Here is a 27,684-nt window from a genome sequence, read left to right on the forward strand (position 1 = left end):
TCAAAAGAATCGAATTTTCATGCTGATTCTAAATATATAAGTTTCATTAAATTTAGTCTTTGTCATCAAAAGTTACGAGCCTCAGAATATTTGCCTTATTTTGGAGAATAGGGGGAAACATCCCCTAAAAGTCATAGAATCTTAACGAAAATCACCCCATCGCATTCGGCGTATCAGAGAACCCATAACAAAGATTTCAAGCTCCTATCTACAAAAATGTGGAATTCGTATTTTTTGACAGAAGACAAATCACGGGTGCGTGTTTGTTTGTTTGTTTTTTCTTTTCCCCAGGGTCATCGCATCGACCAAGTGGTCCTAGAGTGTCGCAAGAGGGCTCATTCTAACGGAAATGAAAAGTTCTAGTGCCCTTTTTAAGTAACCAAAAAATTGGAGGGTACCTAGGCCCCCTCCCACGCTCATTTTTTCCCCAAAGTCAACGGATCAAAATTTTGAGATAGCCATTTTGTTCCGCATAGTCGAAAACCATAATAACTATGTCTTTGGGAATGACTTACTCCCCCACAATCCCTGGAGGAGGGGCTGCAAGTTACAAACTTTGACCAGTGTTTACATATAGTAATGGTTATTGGGAAGTGTAAAGACATTTTCAGGGGGATTTTTTTGGTTTGGGAGTGGGGTTGAGGGGAGGAGGCTATGTGGGAGGATCTTTCCTAGGAGGAATATTTCAAGGGGGAAGAAAAATTCAATGAAAAGGGCGCAGGAAATTATAGCATTACTATAAAAAAAAAACAATGAAAAAATAAACATGAAAACATTTTTTTCAATTGAAAGTAAGGAGTAGCATTGAAACTTAAAACGAACAGATATCGTTACGCATATGAGGGGTTCTAAAAATACTTTAGCATAAAGAGCGAGGTATTTAGGAGGGGATAAATACCTCGCTCTTTATGCTAAAGTATTTTTAGTAATTTCAACTACTTATTCTACGGCCTTTTTGATTCAGGGGTCATTCTTGAAGAATTGGGACAAAACTTACGATTTAGTGTAAAAAGTGAGGCATTAACGAGGGTACAAACCCCCTCGTATACATAATAAAAATATAAGAATATAAAAGTTTGTTACGTAAGCTAATTCTTATATTACGCATATTTTTTACTAATAAAAACGATCGTTGAAAATTAAAAGTTCTAGTTGCCATTTTAAGTAACCGAAAAATTGCAGGACAAATAGGCCTCCTTCCCCACCCCTTATTTCTCAAAATCGTCTGATCAAAACTAAGAGAAAGCCATTTAGCCAAAAAAAAAGAATTAATATACAAATTTCATTTTAATAATTTATGTGCGGAGAGCCAAAATCAAACATGCATTAATTCAAAAACGTTCAGAAATTAAATAAAAAAACTAGTTTTTTAACTGAAAGTAAGGAGCGACATTAAAACTTAAAACGAACAGAAATTACTCCGTATATGCAATCGGTTATCCCCTCCACAATCCCTCGCTCTTTACGCTAAAGTTTGATTCTTTGCCACAATTCTACTTTTTAAAACAATTAAAAGCTTTAGCGTAAAGAGCGAGGGATTGCTTTTTATTTAATAAAAAATTTTAATTATCATTAAGATGCCTCACCAATGCCTCATGAGCAACTGAGGGTATTAAGTTGAAACTCAAGTGTACAACTATTACTAATTATGCTCTTACGATTGAACTAAATCAAATGGTGAAAGTGCATCCAGGTTGAAATACCATGGAAACAACATTTTAGAAAGGGTATTATGTTTTAGTTTTCATGGAAACTCAAGGTGTAAGACTAAATCAAAGGATACTGTGTATCTCCAGATTTTCAAATGGCGTATATTACTGATAATTGTCAAAAATAGTTGTCCAACATATAAATAGTAAGCCAAAATATGGATTCTTAAAGGGAAAAAACACAAAAAGATTTAAATAAACTTTTTAGCAATAAAAAAGAGTACGTCAATAAAAAATGAACAGAAATCAATTCGAAAACATTTTCAATAGCAGAAGTTTTTCAAAAAAAAGTCAAGAGGTACTTTAAAAAAAGCGCTGTAATAAGGCAAAATAATTTTCCAAGCGTAAAACTAACACAAATCACCATAACAAATAGCAAAAAACGAACAGAAATTACAACAAATAACCGAGTCAAACTAAAAACAAAGTAGCAAAAACAAAAGTAAGACAAGGAGGACTGACGCCCGCCACGCCCTCTAAAAACAAGAATATAATTAGCACTATACTGAAAACAAAATTCATTTTAAAAAAATTCTCTTTTTAACTTCATGAATTCAAAATTATTACTATATACCTGATATTATTCAAAATATCACTATATATTTTATCTCGTTAAACGAGCAATAATTGGGTATTTATGTATTTATATTTCTTTCTCGAAAACAAATCCATGTTTCTTCGCAAAAATTGGCAATCTTGGATTTACTGGCCAAAGAAAACGATCTATAAAAGTCACAGGTTTGAAGAAATTCATTAAGAGCCTTCATTTGGAAAAAATAACCATAAATAATGTCATATTTATGAGCACATTTTAAGAGTGTATATAAGTCATATTTGCCTCTATAGTAGTTGTATCTTTTTTAGTGTCTATGATTCAGGCAAAATAACAAAAGATACATCTGAATGACAAGAAAAATCGTAAAATTAACTTGATATTTATAAGCAGCAAAGGTAAAGAGTATGGAAAAATGTCTATAAAGTAATGATAAACGAAAATGAAGAACAAAGAACTAAACAGTCACAATACTTGCGTCAGCAAGAATTGCAGCAAGTCAAAAAACAAAAGTGAAAAACATTTCGATTCGAAGATAAACGGCAGCAAGAATTAATAAGATTCAAAAACAAAGGTGAAGAACAAAGAAATATGCGGTTACAAGACTTGCAACAACAAGGAGTAGAGAGAATTAAAAATGAAAGTGAAAAACAAACAAATATGCGCCTAGAAAGATATGCCACAGCAAAAACAAGGAAATGTGAGATTAGAAGAAAAGTGGCAGCCAGCATTACAAGCGATAGCGAGAAAGCAAGTACTGGAACGTTTTAAAAAGTGAAGTGAAGATCTAAGAGTTGTGCTGTTAGAAGACAAGCAACAACGAAAATCAGAACGAAACGAAAAATAAAAGTAAAGAAAAAATAATACATCAGAAGAACAACACCGTCACAATCTTCAACGCCAACAAAACGTGGCGTAAAACCTAGAACAAACCTATAAAGATACCATAAACTACGCAACTTTTGTTTAAAAGTTATTGGGAACCTTCAACCTTATATGTATTTCCTGATAAGCTCTCTATTTTCCCGAGGAAAGAGTAGCAAACAAATGTGATGTGTTTGGAGATTGCTACTTACAACAAGAATCAATACATGCAACATGCCAAGTGTCAGGGTCAAGCCTCGAAATCAGCTACATAAATTGTTTGTTTTGTTGTTTTTTTTAATAAAATTGGTATATAGACATTTCTGGTCACAAAACAATCTAAGAAGGTCAAAACTTTAAGGAGAATTTGTATTTTTCAGAGGGTGGTTGTATCAAAACTATCATTACGTTTCATTTTTTTTCTCATTGATACACCCTGAATGTTTGTGGTCTGATGTAAACCCCAAACTTTGTTCTGTGAGTTGGACCCCTCCTTCCCTCTTTCTGGCAGAGAAAATTTTAAATTAACTTATATGACTTGCTATGTATTTTAAGACGAGCTGCACAAATAGGGGTTATAAAAATGAATATAAATGAAAACTAATATGACAATTGAGAAAATTGATTGAATTATTTACTTTTTCCAAGTATAGAATAGGCCACAGTTAATATTTTGAACCTTAAATAATTTTCTTGTTATTTACATATTTTCCATACCAATTTTAGCGTAAAACTAGAATTTTTCCAATAAATTTGATTTTTAGTCTGCAGTCTTCTAGAGCTAGTGGTCTCAATTCAAATCCTTGAAAAATCTCAAATCCCAAATCCTCGAAAACAACTTATTATTTGGATTATTTTAAACAGCAAAATGTTATTTTGAAAACAACTTCACAGGATTATTGAAAGAGTCTGGAACCCCTCAAAAATTTTTGATTGGAATGAAAAGTACAGCACTAGAATTCCCATTGCGCAAAATTGAATATAGGTAAATTACAGTTACCCACCTTGAACAACATTGAAAATCACTTTCCTGAGGGAACTCATGTGCCCTCTTTTTCGTCACTGCTCATGAGGTACTGGAACGTCATTAAGATCTATTTAAGGGATTATTTGAACGCAAATTCAATTACATCTTATTTTTTAAATTTGACGTAATGATGGGATAACACCATCTCAATGTCTCACATGGAACCCAAAACATGTACTTCGGGTATTTTGTCTGAAGTAGATAAGGTAGGAAGAAAAAATCGGATACCATCGTCGTCTCCAAGGTCGAGCGCCCTTAAGAGTCTGAGGAACAATCCTCCTTCGGTATTTTTCCATGTAAAACTTTTATTTTTTAATAAATCATTAATAATCTATCATTATTATTTTGTAATAAATCATTAATCATTAAGCATACAAAGAACGGTTAATTGGAAACGGCACACATTTTAAAACTAACTATGCGAAAACGGCTCGTCAGGTGGAAAAGGATCTTTTTATAATGGCTAATTTTGTACTTTTTTTAACATGAAAAAAACAATTTTTTTTCACCAAGTTTTTGTCTGAGGAAAATAAAGAGCAAATTTGAAACTTACAACGAACAAAAATTACTGCTTAGCAGTTTATACAACCAGTTTTTGAAAAGATGTTTCAAATAAACTGAATCGATATTTTCCTAAGTTTGTCGAATTCTGAAATGAAAACCAAAACAGGATTAGGAGCAGGAAAAATTCCTGCTCCTATAATTTTATTCTCCAATAAACTCAAGCAAGCTCAGTTTTAAATATAGTGCTTTATTTTCATATTCCTACAAACATACGAAAAAAAAATCAAGAGCCGATTGTTTGAAAGAGTTCTTCAAAAATATGTAACAAATAAAGCAAGGCAACAATTTATGTTTCAACTTTGCTCTTTATTTTCATGAGAAAAACTTCGTTTTTACAAGTTAATATTTTGTAGTAATTCTCTAGCAAGATTCTCTGTAAATTTAAGTTTCCTTTTTGTGGTTATTTTTGGCAGGTATGGTGGCTCTTAAATGGACTTTATAACCAGCCCTAACTTACAATAAATAACACAGCAAGACTTCATCTACACAAGTTTTTCTGTTTTAGTCATAGGTACATCATGTATTTCTATCAGCCAAGGTATATTGATAGATACGGTCAGACAAATCGCTTGGATTCATTTTTATTTCTCTTAAGGAAGAGCCCAAGTGTTGCCCTATCCTTAATTTCAACTTCACAATTTTAAAATAGCCTGCATTTCCTTGCATTCCCTTTGTACAAATACAAGTACACAAAGCCTTGTGAGATGACTCATTTTATTATATGTCAATCGATTTTTTGAGTAAATCCACATATGAAATAGCCTAGGAATAACTTCTCAGTCTATCTCATTTATATGGCCAATAGTAGCATATTGTCTTGAGTTTCTTTCCTAAAGCAGTTGTAGAGTTCAGGAGAGAGGGAAATGGCATGAGCTCTAACAAAAATTTAAGAATCAATAGATTGATTAATTAGGAACATCAGAGGCTTAGTACTGGTCAGGATCTAAAATAAGAGCTCTGAGACACGAGGTCCTTCTCAATATCAAAACTCATTAAGATCAGATCACTCATTTGTACATTAAAATTACCTAATTTTTTCTAATTCTTCCTCTCCCTTCAGCCCCCCCCCCCTCAGATGGTCGAATCAGAGAAAACGACTTTATCAAGTCAATTTGTGCAGGTCCCTGACCCGCTTACCAATTTTTCTTTGGTTCTAGTACGTCCAGAAACACCTAAGTCGTCAACGCCCTGGACCCCCCCCTAACTCCCCCAAAGATAGCAAATTAGTCCGGTTACGAAAATCAGGTATCTACGACATTTGCTTATTCTACCCACCAAGTTACATCCTGATCTCTCCACTCTAAGCGTTTTCTAAGATTCCCGGTTTCCCTCTCCACCTCCTCCCAATGTAACCAGATCTGGTCGGGATTTAAAATAAGAGCTCTGAGAAACTAATTTCTTCTAGATATCAAATTTCCTTAAGAACCAGTCACCCGTTTGTAAGTTAAAAATACCTCAATTTTTTTTAATTTTTCCGAATTAACACTCCCCCCCTAATTCCCCAAACAGAGCAGATTCAGTCCGGCTATGTTAATCACGTATCTAAGACTTGAGCTTATTTTTCCCTCCGACTTTCATCCCAATCTATCCACTCTAAGCGTTTTCCCAGATTTCCTGTTTCCCCCTCCCCCTCCCCCAATATCACTGGATACGGTCAAGATTTTAAATAAGAGCTTCGAGACACGAAGTCCTTCTAAATATCAGATTTCATTAAGATTCGATCACCCAATCATAGGTTAAAACTACCTCAATTTTTCCAATTTTTCTGAATTAACACCGCCCCCCCTCCCCTCCAAATTCCCACAAAGAGATCAGATTCAGTCCAGTTATATCAATCATGTATCTTAGGACAAAATTTTCCCACCAAGTTTCACCCCGATCTCTACACTCTAAGCGTTTCCCAAAATATCCCGTTCCCCCTCCAACTCCCCCAATATTACCGGATATGGTAAGGATTTAAATAAAAGCTTTGAGACATGAGATCTTTCTAAATGTCAAATTTCATTAAGATTCGATCACCCACTCGTAAGTTAAAAATACCACATTTTTTCTAATTTCTCCCTCTAGCCCCTCAGATGGTCGAATCGGGGAAACGACTGTTATCAAGTCAGTTTGGGCAGGTCACTGACACGCCTACCAATTTTCATCGTCCTAGCACTTCCAGAAGCACTGAACTTGCCAAAGAACCGGAAATCCCCCCCCAACTCCCCCAAAGAGAGCAGTTCTGGTCTGGTTATGTCAATAACGTATCTAGAACATGTACTTATTCTTCTCATCAGGTTTCATCCCAATCTCTTAACTCTAAATGTTTTCAAAGATTTCCGGTTTCCAAGATTTTTGTTTCCCCTTCCACCCCCTATGTCCCCGGGTCCAATTGAAATTGAAAATGGATTATCTGAGACACAAGATCTTTCTATATATTAATTTTCATTAAGATCTGATCATCCATTCTTAAGATACATACCTCAATTTTCACGTTTTCCAGGATTAACAGTTTCCTCTTCCAACTCCCCCCAATGTTACTGGATCTGGTCATGATTTTAAATAAAAGCTCTGAAGCAAAAGACCATTCTAGATATCAAATTTTATTAAGATCTGAATCACCCACTTGTAAGTTAAAAATACCTCGTTTTCTTTCTTTTCCATATTAACCTCCCCCCCCCCGCCACCAACTCCCCCAAAGAGAGCCAGTTTGGTCGGGTTATTTCAATCACGTATCTAAGACTTGTGCTTATTCTTCCCACCAAGTATCATCACGATCTCTCCACTCTAAGAGTTTTCCAAGATTTTTGGTTCCTTCCTCCAACTCCCTCCAATGACACTGGATCCGGTCGGAATTTAAAATAAGAGGTCTGAGTTATGAGGTCCTTCTAAATATGAAATTTAATTAAGATCCAATCATTTATTTATATGTTAAAAATACCTCACTTTTTCTAATTTTTCCAAACTACCCCCCCCCCCCGCATCCCCCGAAGATAGAGGATTTGTTCCAGTTATATCAATCATATATCTAGGACTTTTGCTTATTTTTCCCACCAAGTTTCATCCCAGTCCCTCCACTCTAAGTGTTTTCCAAGATTTCAGGTTTCCCCTCTAACTCCCCCCAATGTCACCAGATCCGGTCGGGATTTAAAATAAGAGTTCTGAGACACAATATCCATTTTAATATTAAATTTCATTAAGATCTGGTTACCCATTCATAAGTTAAAAATACCTCATTTTTTTTCTAATTTTTCCAAATTAACTGTGCCACCCCCCCCCCCCACCCCCATTCTTCCCCAGATGGTCGAAAACGGGAAACAACCATTTCTAATTTAAATGGTATGGTCCCTGATACGCCTGCCAAATTTAATCGTCCTAGCTTATCTGGAAGCGCCCAAACTAGCAAAACCAGGACAGACTGAAAGATATTGTCATAGCCATATGTCACTTGGCAAATATCAAGTGCCATATATTTGTACAGCCTTCACCCCAACTTCTGTTTGGGGCCTGTCAATGTTCCTCAAACAGGTGAACAGACTTTCAATACAGAGACCTAGAGCACTTGACAAAAGGGATAATATACTAAAAGACATTCAATGAACATTCAATTTCATTTTAAAACAAAATCAGCAGCAGCAGTCAGAAGGAAAAAAATTCCTGCATAATTCAATTTTGTTAGCCATTCATTTCTTTGGTAGTTTTTTTTTAATATATAACTAATACAAATATAAATATGTAAATGAAAATATATTTTTTTTTTTACATAAATCAGTCAGTATTTTCACAAGACAGAACCAGGGTTAGAAAACAAAGTACAAGGAAGTGAACAAAACAGAAGGAACAGAGAGGCGAAAAAGAATAAGCACATTTGTCTTACTCTTACACAGAAAGCAAACAGCAACACTCTGGTTTTACTAATAGTGATTTGGTTAACCCATATTCTGAGACTAAACATTAGTTTTTGGTCTATAGGGGTATACATAAGACGAACTTCCTTAATCAATTAAATATAAACTTGATCATTTCTATCAGTAATAATCAAGACGCTCTGAAATGGAGTCAGAGTCAGGATACGAGGCATTGCGAAAGCATTATAAACACTGACAAGAATACACCTGTTACTGCAGTCTTTACAACTGACTTGTATGCTAACCGCCTTTCTAATTTTCTTTTTTAGATGTGTGATGAGACCTTTGTTGATTTCACACCATCTCATCTTGGAATAACAAGGTACTTAATGCTTGCAGATAATTGTATATTCTGATCTCCGAGTTTTATGCAGTTGGTATCATCTATAGGTTGATCAGAAGCAAGAACCTACCTCTTCTATGCATAGACTTCAGACCGGTTTTTAGTATAGTACCTGCTAAGTTTATAAAAATTCTCCTAAATACACAATATGATTTTACTTAAATTTACTTCAGACGTTACTTAAAACGTTATCAGCATAATTGAGCATGGGAAGGTCCAACCCTTTATAAATAAAACTAATTTTAATACTTTTTTATGGGGGGGTACACCTCTCTGACGGATTCCTTTCAAACTAGTATTTTAGGTTTTTAGATAACACAATCATTGTGTGTAGGAGCTTTCACAGAGACACAAAACCTAGTACATATTTTTAGACTTTAATACACCATAACTGAACAATCATGACTTCTGGTAGTAATGGCTTCAAAGGGATTCTTCTGCTGCTTCATTTCCGTAATGTTACTTCTTTATTTACTGCTTTGCCTATACCACGCTTTGCTTAGGTAATGCTTGTGTTGTGCGTATACGTTACTTTGTTTTATAGTTAGGATATGTTGAATATAGTTGGATATGTTGCTAAACAATCCTGTTTCAGCAAACAATATTACAGCTTTCAAAACAGCTTCAGTTAAAACCTCTTTACAAAAGGCAAACTAAAATATAAATGATCTTAGAGTGGTATTCTTTACTTAGTACCCCTTAAGGGGACTGCTAAGAGTATCTTTCTTGCTAATCATGATGTATCCATTTGTTTTTGTTATGTTATAAGCTTATAACATTTATTCTTTATGGTTCCAATCAACACTCAGATTTTCAATTCCTGTTTATTTTGTTTACTGTTTGTTTTATTAATTGCAACTTTTTATACTTTTCTAAGAAGTGCTATTGTTTTTTTGTCATGAAACAGGTCTATGAGAATGTGCCAGGTCCATGAGAATGTAGCCAAAAAGGGCTTTGTTGCTCTGAATAAAAAAAATTCAGTCTATATTTTTGTTATTTCTTAATATAACAGAACTACAGGTAGGGCTGTTCCAAGGGGACAGGGCAACTGGGTCAGCTGTAAGAAATAATCAGCTATAAGAAATAAAACCATTAGATTCTTAATCTATGCTCCTTTCCAAAGAAGTCATTTTGGACATTTGCAGTCCTAATAACATTTGCTTGTTGTTCTTTCTGTTCATTGATTGGTTATAAAACCTTTGGTGTACACTCAAAATATCTATTTTAATCTGAGTGATCATGTTTAAAATTGGATGAAAAAAAAAACAATATCTTAAAAGTGTCATTATTAAAAAAAAATCCAATAATCTGATTGACACAAAGGTGATATATATATTATGAAGTAAATATGTCATTTTTTTAGTTTTATTGCCTATATGCCTATACTGTATGGCTATATATGCTATTGCACCATCAGGAGAGTGAAAAAAATTATCATAAATTAAACCATTCCTTTTTTGTTTGCCTGCTTTAAAGGAGCATCTGAGCAGAAGATGGTCTCTTTTCCCAGGATTTTCTCTTTTATAAGAGAATTCTACAGGCTGACTACCTTATTGAAGAATTAGTTTTGCGGCCTGGTAATACTGTGCTTTTAGCAAAGCAACTTCATACTTTTATTAAGCATCATCTGAGAAGAACACCTATTTTCTCAGATTTCACTTTTATAGTTGTAGGATAAATATACAATTTTCCATAAAATTTCCATAACTTTTCCATAAAAAGCTACAAAGAAAGCAAACACATACCTTGAAGCCTTGTTTATGTACTTTCCAAATATCAAAATTACTTCTGAGGTAAAATCCATTTTAAATCTCAAAAGGTAACTTTAGTTTTTAGACTGTGATGTATAGTTAGTTTTGGTTAAAAGCTAATAAGCATAAGATACCAAATAGTCAGCCAGCTAATCCTCTCTTTAACAGCTAAATCTCAACTAGACCTACATTGCCTGGGCAACGTGAAGTGTTGTGGCAACTTTTGTCTGGCTTTGCCAGCTAAAGTGTTGCAAGAGCAACACTTTGGTTTTGTTTCTTTGCTATTGATCAGTAATCACATGATCAAAGGCTATTCCTCAGCATTGAAAAAACAACAGCAAAATAGTATCAAAAGAAGAGACTAAATTGACTTTGCAGCCAGTTGAACTTTATCCTTTTCAATTGTAGACGTGATGGAAGAAAACTTGGAACAATATATTATAAAATCTAGTTGGTATTATAAAGCTATCCCTAACTTTTCAGGATCAAAATACCATTCTATTAATTATTACAAGACAATCTCATTGTTTTACATTCTTGTTTGTGCTTGTTTCTTCACTATTGGTTAAATGATGAAGTTGTCAGCCTATCAAAGTTTTTAAAATGGTATGTTCAACCAAGAACACAACCAGTTATCACATGACCAAAGGCTATTCCTCAGGGTTGAAAAAACAACAACTACAAAATGATATTGAAAGAAGGGACTAAATTGACTTTGCAGCCAGTTGGAACTTTATCCTTTTCAATTGTAGAAATCATGACAGGTGAAAACTTGGAACAATCTATATATATAAAAATAAGTTGTCTGTGTGTGGATCTGTGGATCAGGTGACGTCATGTTTGTTCGCATATGACGTCTGAATTATTTCACACTAATACAAAAGAAGAAAAAAACTAAAAAAGGTAAAAACTACAAAAAAAACTAAAAAGAAAAAAAAACTAAAAAAGCTAAAAAACTAAAAAAACTAAAAAAAGGTAAAAATCTAATAACTAAAAAAAAACTGAAAAAAATAAAAAAAGGCAAAAACTACAAAAAAAAATAAAAACTAATAAAAAAACTAAAAAAGCTAAAAAACTAAAAAAACTAAAAAAAAACTAAAAAAAGGTAAAAAACTAAAAAAAACTAAAAACTAAAAAAGAAAAAAACTAAAAAAAAGGAAAAAACTGAAAAATAAAAGAGAAAAAGAAAACTAAAAAAATATGAATAAATATATATAAAAATAAGTTGTTTGTGGGTTATGTCTGTCTGTCTGTCTGTCGAGTGACGTCGTGTTTGTCCGCATATGACGTCTGAATTATTTCACACTAATACAAAAGAAGAAAAAAAACTAAAAAAGGTAAAAACTACAAAAAAAAACTAAAAAGAAAAAAAACTAAAAAAGCTAAAAAACTAAAAAAACTAAAAAAAGGCAAAAATCTAATAACTAAAAAAAAAAACTGAAAAAAATAAAAAAAAGGCAAAAACTACAAAAAAATAAAAACTAATAAAAAAACTAAAAAAGCTAAAAAACTAAAAAAACTAAAAAAAACTAAAAAAAGGTAAAAAACTAAAAAAAAACTAAAAACTAAAAAAGAAAAAAACTAAAAAAAAGGAAAAAACTGAAAAATAAAAGAGAAAAAGAAAACTAAAAAAATATGAAGAAATATATATAACAATAAGTTGTTTGTGGGTTATGTCTGTCTGTCTGTCTGTCGAGTGACGTCGTGTTTGTCCGCATATGACGTCTGAATTATTTCACACTAATACAAAAGAAGAAAAAAAACTAAAAAAGGTAAAAACTACAAAATAAAATTAAAAAGAAAAAAAACTAAAAAAGCTAAAAAACTAAAAAAAACTAAAAAAAGGTAAAAAACTAAAAACTAAAAAAAAACTGAAAAAACTAAAAAAAAGGCAAAAACTAAAAAAAACTAAAAACTAATAAAAAAACTAAAAAAGCTAAAAAACTAAAAAAACTAAAAAAACTAAAAAAAGGTAAAAAACAAAAAAAAACTAAAAACTAAAAAAGAAAAAACTAAAAAAAAGGAAAAAACTGAAGAATAAGAGAAAAAGAAAACTAAAAAAATATTAATAAATATAAAAAATATAAATATAAATATAATATAAATTAGCAATAAACAAAGCACCGAGACACAAATGACGACCGGGACACAGGGAGTATAAATGACGACCAGGACATAAGTAAAAAAAAAACTAAAAAAACTAAAAAATGGTAAAAACTACAAAAAAAAACTAAAAACTAATAAAAAAACTAAAAAATCTAAAAATCTAAATAAACTAAAAAAGAAAAAAAAGAAAAAGGAAAAAAATAAAGGAGAAAAACAAAACTAAAAAACGAATGTATATACAGACCGGGACACCGGGATACAAATGACGACCGGGACACAGGGAATATAAATGACGACCGGGACACAGGGACACAACTACAATGGGGACGCCGGGGGGCACAGGGGGATATAAATGACGACCGGGACACCGGGACACAAGGAATATAAATGACGCCCGGGACACTCAAAGAGAAATCACAGACTGGAACACCGGGACACAAATGACGACCGGGACACAGGGAATATAAATGACGACCGGGACACAGGGACATAACTACAAAGGGGACGCCGGGGTGCACAGGGGGATATATAAATGACGATGGCGACTCAGGGAATGGTCGATTAGCAATCACCATCAACAAAGCTCAAGGGCAATCATTAGAATCATGAGGTATAGATCTGAATACGGATTGTTTTCCCATGGACCATTATATGTTGCATGTTCAAGAGTCGGTAAACCTGACAATCTATTTATATGCACAGACAATGGGACAGCAAAGAATGTTGTATATTCGCAAGTTTTACGTAGTTAAAAACACACATATATATATATATATATATATATATATATATATATATATATATATATATATATATATATATATATATATATATATATATCTATATTCACAGGTGGGACATAGGGACACAACTACAATGGCGCGTAACTAATATGGCGCGTAACGACTTACGCGCGCGGGGGGGCTTGGGGGGGGGGCGCGAAGCGCCCCCACCAACTAGGTGTTGGGGTGGCGCGAAGTGCCACCCCAACAGCTAGTATCTTATATAATCTAGTTGGTACTATAAAGCTATCCGTAACTTTTCAAGATTAAAATACCATAGGTGACACTAATTATTGCAAAACTGACTCATTGTCTTATGTTATCATTTGAACCCGTTGTGTAAACACTTAATTCTGTCAGACTTGAAGAGATTGAACACAATGTGCACCAATTTACACAAATTTCTAGCCCTAAGTGAACAGATTCTTACTTACAAGTCCCTCTCACGTGATAGAAATCAGGTTCACCAGAAACAAATAAATGGGTATACCAACTAGCAAAAGTTGCAAACCCCTCATCACTGAAGATGATTGTAGCCCAACAGCCAATTATTACTTACATTTATTACACTGGAACCAAATTTGCTTTAACCATCAAATACACTGGTCACAAATAATAGGTAAACCAACTAGCAAAAGTGGCAAACCCCTCTTTGCCGAAGATGATAATGAGCTAACAGCTGTTTCTTGTCCAAAGGGAACCGATTCTTACTTATAAGTCCCTCTCCCGTGATAGGCATCAAGTTCACTAGAAACAAGTAAATGGGTACACAAACTAGCGTAGTTGCAAACCCCTCATTGCTGAAGTTGATTGTAGCCTAACAGCAGATTATTACTTACAAGTCCCCTACATGTCTTACCACTGGAACCAAATTAGTTTTACCATCAAATACACTGGAAACAAATAATAGATACGCCAACTAGCAAAAGCTGCAAACCCCTCAATGCCTAAGGTGATTATTACCTAACAGCCAATTGTTGCTTACAAGTCCTCTATATGTCTCACAATTTGTATCAGCCTAGATTTCGTTTCAGTGTGTACCTTACTACTGAAGTTGTCAACCCCTTGAAACTTTCAAACTGGTACACCTCATGAAGTAATTTTTGAACCAAAAAATGGATGTCATATACTTTATCAGCTCATCAAGAGCTATCAATTGCCGTCAAAAAAAAATTCTATCCGTCTTAGTTCAAAAGTTGATTTTTTTGCCATAGGCAAACTTTCTAACATCACCACTTAGAAAGGAGCAAAGGATGAGCTCCAATTTCTTTAGCAATGAGAGTACTTTTAAGTTTATTAGGCACATCTGATACCATTTCTCTACTGTAATCCTAAGTCTGAAAAACCTAATGATAAACTCATCTGAAATCACAAACAGAAATGGATAGAAACAATAGATGGTAGCACTTTTTGACCCATGGGAAAATGCAACACTTTTGCTTCTGTAAATTTTTCTATTTATCACTCAAAGAAGATATATTGGCTGTGGGGCCAGGTAACTGCCACATATATTAACACTTATAGAATTTAGTCCATCTTCAATTTGAAAGTGGTGCCTGCCTGCTTGCCTGATAGAACAGAGCTATCCACTCAAAAGCAGAAACAAGCTTTGATGAAACAAAAGCTTGGCTGCACAACTTCAGATACTCTTCTCTGACATAGGCTATATAACTGCACTTCACTTTGCACACCATAGGCCCTGGCTTGTGGACAAGCAAAAACCATCCTTTTTGGCCCCAGGCAAGAGTTCTGCAGAGCTTTCCAAAATGTAATGTCACATTCATCAATCCAGCCTGAAACTTTCTGTAAAAACTGCAAAGGTTAGACCCTTACCAGTTTCCAGGAATAAGCTGAGATTGGACATGTAGGAAAAAAAAAGGACAAAACCAAAGTGTTGCTGTTGCAACACAATCATACCACCTAGAAAGTGGATTGTTCCACCATTAGAGTTGTCAAAACCTTTTTGCTAAGTATGTGATTAGCTTGAATATTGTATCAACACAGGAGCCTAATCTTGGCCACCTATTTAAAGCTAGAAACAAATATTAGAAAATGTAGTATAATATTTGACACAGGATCTTACAATTGGAACAACATATCCTAATGACAGACAAAGTCAACATTGGAAGCACTTAATCCATTGTGAGTGCTGTGTACAGAATAACTTATGTAAACTTATCACAGTTCATAAAATTGACTTACCAATAAAGTGAACATACCACTCAATGCCTTTTTTATGCTCTTTACAAATATAATAATTGCTACTATTGCAAATTCATACTGAAAGCCACCTGGTCGGTGCAGCCTGGAGAATCCTGTGCTTTTCAACTTGATAGAATTTTTGGAACTCAATGAAAGCATGCTGCCTCATAGAACGATGTGTAAAGTGGCTATAGATGGACTGACAGATGTCTTCTATGGATTTTGGTTATTTCTTACATGCGTAAGAAGTAACTAAATGGACCATATGGCAAGAGCACTTCACAATCACTACCCATCGGAATTTTTGTCTGATCATGGATGAAGCACTTTCATGAGCTCCAATCATAGGTTTAATGGTATCAGAACAGAACCCTATGAAATCAACAGAAGGAAGTTTGTGCGTTTTAACTATGCACTTCTTCAGCTCCTCAAATATAGACTTGGCTGAAGAGTCGGGGCATTCAATTAAATCGAATATGTCAATTTTCAACTTAAAGGTCATCATTGTAAAATGTAACTCCCACTGCTAGAAGTTTTTTGGTCGATACATCAGTTGATTCGCCAATAATGACAGAGAAGCAGCAATTCTGCTGGGTTTCAGTCAAGCGTTATTCATAGAAGCCGCTTAGTCCTGTTCGTATAACATTAGTAGCCTTTCGTTTCTAGAGGTGGACGCTGTCAACTACATGCTTTGAAGGTAATGATTTCAAAAAATGTACCAGAGGCTCAACCTTTGAAATAGCTAGGTCATGTTCCACCAAAAAACTGCAAATCCGGGTCTCTAGAAGCTTTGTTTGATTAGTGAATTCACCTTGCAAACACTGATCAAGAGTGTTTTTGGATGCTGATGCATCAGCATCAGACTTTGATAGGTGCTTCTTTGTCTTTGCATGTTTTACTAGTTCTGACTTGCCACTCTTTCCCAAGTTGGGGTCAGTATTACAAACTGCACAGTATCCAAGGTATGAGCTCTTTTTTTCAGCCACACCTTCAGTTGTGGGTCATTCAGCCAAGAATCAACAACTTTTTGACAGTTCTGTGTACTAGCACCATATACAGGTTCACCCTTTTTCTGTTTCTCTTTAGGTGGAATTTTACAGATTGAGGTCGGTGGCAACAATCATTACTGTAGGCTATACTGCTAAAACTCAAAAGATCATATAACTAATTCTCAAGAACTTTCCATCAAGATGAAGATGAAGCAGTCTTAAATAGCGGTTCAAATATTACTGTTGCAATTTAATTTGAAAAAAAAGCTTAGCAAGTTTACTCTCATTTAACCACTCTTGAAACAAAGGTATTCTAGTATAAAAGAGGAGGGCGAAATCATCTGACTAGCAAGAGCATGCCTGAATGTCAATTGTTACATGATTAGTGCAGCAGATGGTGTCATGCGAATAGAGGTGCATTGCTTATGCTAATGTCACCTAACATTGAATGGTAGCCAAAGAAATAGCTAGAATCTATACAGCTTTTACAAAGCAAATCCTGCTACAAAATATTTTATTTGTTACATATTCCACTTAAAAAAATGGATTTATAATGAAACAGTAAGTTGGAGACCAGTGTTTTAAAGACTGAGACCAATGTTTTAAGTATTATTTATACCCGAAAACTAGAAATATTATGGTCATTTTCAAGAGCGCAAATTGTGCTTAAATTCAAATTTGTGACAGAGGTGATTATTATATTTGTAAAGAACATAAAAAAAGGCATCGAGTGGTACGTTCACTTTATTTATAAGTCAATAAATATGAACAACAAAAAATTTAACAATTATAGTATAGAGCTTCATGATTTTCCCTTGGGTACGTAGGCTTGCCAAAGACACACAATCAATTTATTCTTGCATGTGCCATTGTTTTTAAAAAAATGGCTGTCAGTTTGTTTGTCTGTTAAAAACTTGGGTAATGAAATAGTAAGAGAGGTGTTCGAATAGTTATAGCCTACCTCTATTTTTCATGTCAGTACTTTTAAAGCTGGCAACAAGTTCGAGTTAAGTTTTTTGAATTTTACAAAAAAATCCTAAATATCATACAAGTACTGTGGAGAAAAGGAATCGTACATGCAATTCTTGTCAAAAAAATTTACTACAGTAAGAACAACTAGACCTACGTTGCCCAGGCAACGTGAAGTGTTGCGGCAGCCTTTGTCCGGCTTTGCCGCTAAAGTATTGCGAGAGCAACAATTTGGTTTCGTTTCTTTGCTATCGATCAGTAATCACATGATCAAAGGCTATTCCTCAGCGTTGAAAAAACAACAACAAAATAGCATCGAAAGAAGGGACTAAATTGACTTTGAAGCCAGTTGAACTTTATCCTTTTCAATCGCAGACATCGTGACGGATGAAAACTCGGAACAATATCTTATATAATCTAGACTTTTCAGAATCAAAATACCATAGATGACAATCTATTAATTATTACGAAACTATATCATTGTTTTACATTCTCGTTTGTGCTTGTTTCTTCACTGTCGGTTAAATGATGAAGTTGTCAGCCTATTGAAGTTTTTAAAACGGTATGTTCAAACAAGAACGTAATCAGTTATCATATGACCAAAGGCTATTCCTCACCGTTGAAAAACATCAATTACATAAGAATATCGAAAGAAGGGACATAATTGACTTTGTAGGCAGTTGAACTTTATCCTTTTCAATCGTAGACATCGTGACGGATGAAAACTTAGAACAATATTTTTTATAATCTAGTTGGTATTATAAAGCTATCCGTAACTTTGCAGGATCAAAATACCATAGATGACACTCTATTAATTATTACGAATCTACCTCGTTGTTTTACGTTATCATTTGTACCCGTTGCGTAAACACTTAATTCTAGGTTACAGTGAGTATGGGTGGGTTACACCAACTAGAAAAAGTTACAAACCCCTCTTCACTAAAGATGATTGTAGCCTAACAGTCGATTATTACTTACAAGTCCCCTACATGTCTTACCGCTGGAACGGTCTTACCATCAAATACACTGGAAACAAATAATAGGTACACCAAATAGCAAAATTTGCAAACCCCTCACTGCCGAAGATGATTATGAGGTAACAGCCGACCTTTCCTTACAAGTCCCCTACATGTCTCACAATTGGTATCGGCTTATTTTTGGTTTCAGTGTGTACCCTACTACTGAAGTTGTCAATCCCTTGAAACTTTCAAACTAGTATATCTCATAAAGGAATTTTTTTTACCAAAAAATGGATGAGATATACATTGGTCATCTCATCAAGAGCTATTGATTGCCGTCGAAAAAAAATTCTATGTCTTAGTTCAAACGTTGATTTTTTTTTGCCGTAAGCCAACTTTCTAACGTCACCACTTAGAAAGGAGCAAAGGATAAGCTCCAATGTTCTTAGCAATAACAGAACTTTTAAAGTTTAAGAGGTACATCTGATAACATTTCTCTACCTCAATCCCAAGTCCGAAAAAAACAAATGATAAACCCAGCGAAAATCACGTCAGCACTTTTGGACCCGTGGGAAAATGCCGCTTTATTGCTTCTGTAAATTTTTCTATTTATCACTCAAAGAAGATATATTGACTGTGGGGCCGGGTAACTGCCTCATATATTTAACACTTATAGATTTTAGTCCATCTTCAATTTGAAAGTGGTGCCAGCCTGCTTGCCTGCTAGAACGGAGCTTCCCACTCCAAAGCAGAAACATGGTTTGATGAAACGAAAGCTTGGCTGCACAACTTCAGATACTCCTTTCTGACATAGGCTACATAACTCCACTTCACTTCGCACACCATATGCTCTGGCTCGTGGACAAGCAAAAACCATCCTTTTTGGCCCCAGGTAAGAGTTCTGCGGAGCTTTCCAAAATGTAATGCCATAGTCATCAATCCGGCCTGAGGTCCAAACTTTCCGTAAAAACCGCACAGACTAGACCCTTACCAGTTTCCAGGAATAAGCCGACATCGGTGGCATAGGAAAAAAAAAAAAAACCGAGACAAAACCAAAGTGTTGCTCTCGCAACACAATCATGCCGTTTTGGTTTGAAAGGAAGGGGAATTGTACCATTCTTATTTGAAATTATATAAACAAAACAAATATTTTTAACTGAAAATAAGGAGCGACATCAAAACTTAAAACAAAAAGAATTTATTCTGTATATGAAAGGGGTTGTCCCCCTCCAGCACCCCGCTCTCTACGCTAAAAGTTTTCATTTTTATAAAAAGTACTTGAAAAACTTGTTTTTCTTTTTTAATTTCTGAACATTTTTGAATCAATTCAGGCTTTGAAGATTGCTCACCACACATGAATAATTAAACTGAAATTTTTATATTATTATTTTTTAACTAATAATAATTTTATAATAGCCAAAGTTCGATGTTTGTTGCTTTGCTTCTGAATCACAAAAGCTGTTGAATTAGAATAAAACCCCATTCAAAAGTTAAAAAATACTTCAATATTAGATTGAGCAATTGAGGAGAGGCAATCCCCCTCATATACGTAATATTTTGTATTCTTCTTCAGTTTAAATGTTGCTCCTTACTTTTAGTTGAAAAACTTGTTTTTTTTTTATTAAATTTATGATCGTGTTTTAAATAATGCTGGGAAATCCGGCGTCCTCTTCATGGAATATTCCGTCCTTCCATGAAAAATTCCTCCATAGAAAGATCCTCTCATGTAGCCTTCTCCCACCGACCCCCTTTTGAACCGTGTCACTCCTTAGTTACAGTTTATTACCACAAACTGTTTGATTCCTATTCATGCTCTATATTTGATCCAAAAACCTATGCTTGTAGACAGACTCGCACCGGGAAATTGTTTTGGGCGTGGGGGCAATAGTAAGAAAGAATTATGCGACAATTTGAATTAAAAGTTTCTAGATATTCAAGACAATTTAGTATTTTGTTCGTGGGGGGGGGGGCAAAAACAATGTTGCCTACATTGAAGTCCTTAGGGCGGCTTAGAACTAGACAGCAAGAAATCCCTTGTACCTCTGGCTGAATGGAGGGCTTTATCAAGCCTAAACCCAATTTTCATCACAATATGGTTTTCAGCTCTTGGCGATGCTCCTTATCAATAAGAGTCGAAATCGTTTACAGACAATCTCAAGCCTATTACCTCCGACTCGTTATATGTTTTTCCTTACAGATATTAAGGGCAATTCATAGTAGATAAAGTAGCTCAGAAGCGGTTATACCTTACTGAAACGTAAATCATAAAAAAAAAATATGATGCTAATAAACCTAAAACTGCTGAGACTTTCAGGTCTGCATCTTATGTGGTATTGATTTATTCTTTTTTATTTTGAGTGTAAGCAATCTTTCCCCTATTACTTTTAGGTCTTTCCCCTATAGGCTGTTAGATTTAAAGGTTGTTATATTCTTTTATTTTGCAGGTCTATTTACCGCCACATCGGGATTTGAGTTATAGATACTACTTATTAAACACAATCACCGGTATGGCAGTATACACTGCTTGGAAATTCCATCAGCAACTTTTTAAACAGGAACTATAAAAAAATATCAAGCCTAATGTCCGCTTTTACAAGAATTTTAATCAGTACCATCAATTTTTCTTTAGATTTCCTTACAATAAATATGTTGTGTGTATGAGTCTATGAGATTTTAATAGCTATATAGGCATTATTTTTTTTAAGCAGGAATATTCTATTCCACCTGATTTAAAGGAGGTGAACGAACGAATTCCAAACAATATCATGATAAATTTTGCAACATTATTATAGTACAATGAATGTCTTTACCCCTCCGAGTGGCTTCCACCTAGTAAACTTTGAATCAACAGCTTTTCGGTTTAACTACAGAAATCTCATTTTACAACACGAATTTACCTTTACACGGGTAAGAATTCTCATTCTTTGGAATAGGTAACAGGCCTGAATATATTGCATAGTCTGATAGAAGTATTCTGAGCCTGAATATGTTTGAATGTTCAATATTCTTTAAATGTGACACAGCCCCACCAAAGAGAAATCCAGAGGAAGTTCTGGTGACTCCTTGCCAGGCCATTTGCCTTTTCCATAGAGGCTTGAGAAATGCTTGAAAATTACTCTGTATATGAAAGGGGCTATTCCTCCTCAACGACCCGCTCTTTACGCTAAAGTTTGACTCTTTCTCTTAACTCTACGTTTTAAAACGGTATAAAGCTTTAGCTTAAAGAGCGGGCGTTGAGGAGGAAAAGCCCCTTTCATATATTGAGTAATTTCTGTTCGTTTTAAGTTTTAATATTGCACCTTACTTTCAGTTAAAAAACTTGTTTATTTTTTATTTTCGAACGTTTTTGAATTAATACATGTTTTGATCTTGGCTCTCCGCACATAAATAATTAAAGCGAAATTTGTATATTATAATTTTTTTTACCAAATGGCTTTCTCATAGTTTTAATCGGAAGGTTTTGAGATAAAAAGGAGGAAAAGCCCCTTCCATATGTGGAGTAATTTCTGTTCGTTATTAGTTTAATGTCGCTCCTTACTTTCAGTTAAAAAATTTGTTTTTTTTATTTATAAATAAATAAGAAAAACTCACATTATAAATGTTGGACTCTTTCTCACAACCCTACTTTTTAAAACAATAAAAACTAGCCTAAAAAGCGAGGCGTCAAGGAGGGGACAATCCCTTTCATATACGGAATAATTTCTGTTCGTTTTAAGTTTTAATCTCACTCCTTACATTCAATTGAAAAAACTTGTTTTTTTTTATTTAATTTCTGAACGTTTTTGAATTAATGTATGTTTTGATTTTGGCTTATCGTACATGAATAACTAAAACGAAATTTGAATATTATTTTTTTTTTTTTGCTAAATGGCTTTCTTTTAGTTTTGATCGAATGATTTTGAGAAAAAAAGGTGGGTTAGGAGGCCTAGTTGCCCTCCAATCTTTTGGCTACTTAAAAGGACAACTAGAAATTTCAATTTTTTACGAACAAAAAAGAAATGTATGTAACTTACGAATTAACTTGCGTAACGATCCTGAAGACCTTCAAGATGGCGAACCTCTCTACCCAAGTAGAAGTCCGCTCTCTAAGCTGGTACGGCCACCTACTCCGCCTCCCGCTAAGTACCCCCGCAAGGATCATCTCGGACTTCAATCCCTCGGAAAATGGCTGGAAACGCCCTCGAGGAAGGCCACGCACTAGATGGGCTGATGTAATAGATCAACTTCTGCATAATCACAATATGAACCCAAATGAGGTCCCATCCCAGGACAAGGCTACTTGGAGAAGACTGATGTTGTCAACCAGTTCCCTCTACGCTGGCAACCCTGCTGAGCAAGAGCGTAAAGTCAAGTCAAGTAAGTCAACGAACTTATATTAGTTGTTCTTATATTTAAGAACATAAGAACTTATATTCGAACTATATTCGTACATTTCTATTACGTATATGAGAAGGTGCGCTCCCTAGTTAAAACCTCGCTCTTTACACTGAAGCTTAAATTATCTCCCAATTCTTTACCTATGAATCACAAAGGCCGTAGAATAAATAGTTGAAATTACTAAAAATACTTTAGCCCAAAGAGCGAGGTATTAAGGAGAAGATAAACCCCGCATATGCGCAATAATTTATGTTCGTTATAACTTTTAATGTTGCTCTTACTTTCAGTTGAAAACACTTTTTCCTATTAATTTTTCATCGTTTTTTGTTTTAAATAATGCTAGAAAATCGTGCGCCCCCTTCATGGAAATTCTCTTCCCCCACGACAAATTCCTTCATAGAAGGATCCTCCCAAGTAACCCCATCCCCTCAAACCCCCTCCCTCTCCCCGTCCCTCAACCAAAAAAAAAATCCCCACGAAAGCATCTGTACGCTTCCCAGAAGCCATTACTATATGTAAACCCTGGTCAAAGTTAACTTGCAGCCCCTCCCCTGGGGACTCTGTGGGAGCAAGTCGTCCTCAAAGACATAATCATGGGATTTTTGACTATGCTGAACAAAATGGCTATTTCAAAATTTTGATCCATTGACTTTGGGAAAAATAAGCGTGGGAGGAGGCCTAGGTGCCCTTCAATTTTTTAGTCACTTAAAAAGGGCACTAGAACATTTAATTTCAGTTAGAATGCGCTCTCTCGCGACATTCTAGGACCACTGGGTTGATGCGATCACCCCTTGGAAAAAGAAAAAAAACATTAACAAAAAAACAAACAAACAATTAAACACGCACCCGTTGCCTGTAAAAAAATACGAAGTTCCACATTTTTGTAGATAGGAGCTTAAAACTTCTACAGTCGAGTTCTATGAAACGGTGAAGGAGATGGTGTGATTTTCGTCAAGATTCTATGACTTTTAGGGAGTGTTTCCCCCTAATTTCCAAATTAAGGTAAATTTTCTCAGGCTCGTAACTTTTGATGGGTAATACAAAATTTGATAAAACTTATATATTTAAAATCAGCATGAAAATCTGATTCTTCTGATGTAACTATTGTTATCAAAATTCCGTTTTTTAGAGTTCCGTTTACTATTGAGCCGGGTCACTCCATACTACAGTTCGCTGCCGCGAACTGTTTGACTATAAATTTGTTTAAGACCCTGTTTTAAAGACATTAACAAATGGAGTATATGAGAAGAAAAAAAGAAAAGAGAAAGACAGAATAAGAGATAAAACAAAATTAAATTAATAAAATAAACACACAAAAAAAAACAATAATTACAAGAGAAAATGACACGTTTACTGTTTTAAGAGGAAACACCGTGGGTGTCTATTCATTCCTTTATTATAAACTTCAATGCATATGCTGATCACAGCATTGGGGTTTATAATACCGCATCTCCTATTGCCTCAAAAATCGCTTGCCAAAGATGGGAGGCCGGGGAGATATATATATATATATATATATATATATATATATATATATATATATATATATATATATATATATATATATATACAAACATTAAAACTTAAAACCAGCAGGAATTATTGCGCATATGAGGGGGTTCTTACCCTCGTCAATACCTCGCTCTTTACGCTAAAGTTCGAAATTTGTTCCTATTCTTTAAAAATGACTCCTGAATCACAAAAGCCGTTTAATGAGAATAAATAGCTCCTTTGAAAGTAATTAAAAAACTTTAACGTAATGAGTAAGGTATTGACTAGGGGTAGAGCCCCCTCACATAAATAATAATGTTTGTTCGTTTTAAGTTGTAATGTTGCTCCTTACTTTCAGTTCAAAAACTTTTTTTTTTATTTAATTTCTGATCGTTTTTCAAACAATGTCGAGAAATCCGGCGCCCTTTTTATGGAGAATTCCCTTTCCTCATGACAATTTCTTCCATGGAAAAATCCTCCCTCGTAACCCCCGACACATCCGGGTAGAAATCGAGTAGTCGAGTAGAAAAAATCCCCCCTGAAAACGTCCGTATACCTCCCAGTAACCAATGCTATTTGTAAACATTGGCCGAAGTTCATAATTTTAAGCCCTTCCCCCGGAAACAGTGGGGATTAAGTCATCCTCAAAGACATAGTTATTAGATTTTTCGACTATGCTTCCTAAAATGGTTATCGCAAAATTTTGATCGGGTGAGTTTGGGAAAGAAATCAGGGCGGGAGGGGGCCTAGCTGCCTTCCAGTTTTTGGTCACTTAAGAAGGTCACTAGAACTTTTAATTTCCGTTTGAATAAGCCCTCACGCTAAATTCTAGGACCACTGGGTTAATACGATAGCCGGTGGGGGAGAAAAACAAATAAACACGTATCCGTGATCTTTCTTCTGAAAGTTTTTTTTTAAATCCACATTTTTGTAGATACGAGCTCGAAACCTCTATCGTAGATTTTTCTGATGCGCTGAATCTGATGGTGCGATTTTTATTAAGATTCTGTTACTTTTAGGGGTTTTCCCCGCCGTTTTTAAAAAAAGGCAAATTTTCTCAGGCTCATAATTTATGATGAGTGAGACTGAACTTGATGAAACTTATATATTTAAAATCTGCATAGAAATTTGATTATTTTATGTATCTATCGGTGTCAAAATTCCGTTATTTAGAGTTTTGGTTGCTATTGAGCCGGGTCGCTCCTTACTTATAGTTCGTTACCATGAACTATTTTAGGTATATAATATATATATATCATAAAAAGAGAAATCACCAATGCTACAGCACAAACACAAAAAAAAAAAAAAAAAAAAAAAAAAAAAAAAAAAAAAAAGAGAGACAGAAGGAGAAAAGGAAGACTGTTTTCCTAAATTAGTGATTAATATAGACCAGCACTTGAATGAGGCCTTAACCCTACTCATCCATACAATCTCATAGGTCAAACAGCATAGCCACACACAATCAACCATAAAGAATAATCCATGGACAGGCAGTCATGTCGTCAATAAGTATAAGTCGTCATTTACCGAACAATAGAAAAAATAATATAGACAAATAATTCAGAGGCAACACCCAACATAAGGGCTCATCAGGAGAATACACTGGAGATATATATATATATATATATATATATATATATATATATATATATATATATATATATATATATATATTTCTATTTTTCTATTTAGGTATTGGCAACAGAAAACGCAAATGGCTCTATAATCAAACGCCATACACTGTCATGTCGATCAGTGGGAGTTCTTGTCATATCAAAGATAACGTACTAAATATATAATAATCACAGCCGTAGCATTGTCATACAAATGTATACGCAACTGAGCCAAAAAATATTAAGTAAATATTGAAAATCGAAAGAACATGGACAGAGTCAAGCTTAAACCTGAAATATAAAAAATTTTGAATTTCTGAAAAATAAATGTTCAAAATCAACAACGAATATAAGGGAAATTACAACAACGAGACTAAAACAAATTTATATAAAATTTTTGATGAGGCATACAATTAATTACACGGGAGTGTAGCATTCTACCCTACCTTGTCTCCAGCTAGCTAATTTTGTTGATCATTATAAGTGTATGTTCAGTGTATTTAATAGTTTTCTTCAGTCTTTTTATTATAAGTTGCTTAAACCGCTTTTACCATACCGTCTCCTGCAGACTCACGTCCAGCCTGTGGCAATATCTGAAATTCGCCACGCTTTAAGAAAAATTAAGGGATCAAATAGCCTTGATGGTGACGGCCTTTCTTACCGATTTTTTGCTTATGATTGTCCTGCTTTACTTAACCATCTACAAATATTTTTCCAGTCTTGCTTAGCACAGTCGCTTGTTCCTGATAGTTTCCTTTGTGGCCGTGTAACGTCTATTCAAAAGCGAGGCACGTCATGTGTAAATTATCGTCCTATTAAAGTATCGTATTTTTTAAGTAAGTTGCTAGAACAGTTGTTACTACCAGAAATTGAGTCGAATTGTGATTTTACGCCTTTTCAATTTGGTTTTCGGAAAAGTTTTGGTTGGTCCAATGCGCATCATGTTTTAAGCCAACTCATGAAAGATGCCGCAACAACTAAAATGTCTTTATGCTGCCTTACTGTTGGTATTTCTGGAGCTTTCGACAATATTGTGCATTCCCAGGCTCTATTTTCCCTTGCGTCTTCAAGTGTTAATCCTTCCGTACTAAGCTTATTGTCTTCTTGGTATTCAAAGTCTAAAATTCATGTTACCCGGAATGGCCAAATATCTGACCCGGTAAAAATTAATAAGGGAGTTCGGTAAGGTGCCTTATTGTCCCTAGTATATTTAAATGCGTGCTTGCATCGTGTCTGCGTCCCCTTAGAAGTTCTGTTTTTAAGGTAATATTGGTTTGTCTTCTATTGCATATGCAGATGACGTTGTTCTTGTTGCCCGGACTCGCCGTGGATTGCTTTCTAATTTTTCTATATTAACTAATGAACTATCTAAGATTGGACTGACAGTTAATGTGTCTAAATGCAAGTTTATTTTGTTTTAATAGCCCTTATGCGGTCGCCCCATTCGTTGCTGGGACTGCAGTTCTACCATGTTCTTCTTTAGTTAGTTGGCTTG

General features: G+C 34.6%; 2 protein-coding genes across 4 annotated transcripts in view; one reads left to right on the forward strand and one right to left on the reverse strand.

Annotated features, from left to right (window-relative positions):
- LOC136026834 (F-box/LRR-repeat protein 20-like) overlaps positions 1–23,363 on the reverse strand; it is a 54,872-nt gene extending 31,509 nt beyond the window's left edge. The window contains exon 1 of one of the 2 annotated variants that reach the window (XM_065703541.1): positions 22,722–23,363. In XM_065703541.1, coding sequence (XP_065559613.1) covers positions 22,722–22,849 — 128 coding nt within the window. In that variant the 5' untranslated portion in view covers positions 22,850–23,363. The remainder of the gene's footprint in view (positions 1–22,721) is intronic. The other variant, XM_065703542.1, reaches the window with a different exon arrangement.
- The window catches only part of LOC136026833 (solute carrier family 7 member 14-like), a 334,289-nt gene that overhangs the window by 29,195 nt on the left and 277,410 nt on the right, over positions 1–27,684 (forward strand). The window lies entirely within an intron of this gene.

This window comes from Artemia franciscana, chromosome 5 (genome assembly GCF_032884065.1).
Source record: "Artemia franciscana chromosome 5, ASM3288406v1, whole genome shotgun sequence".
NCBI lineage: Eukaryota > Metazoa > Arthropoda > Branchiopoda > Anostraca > Artemiidae > Artemia > Artemia franciscana.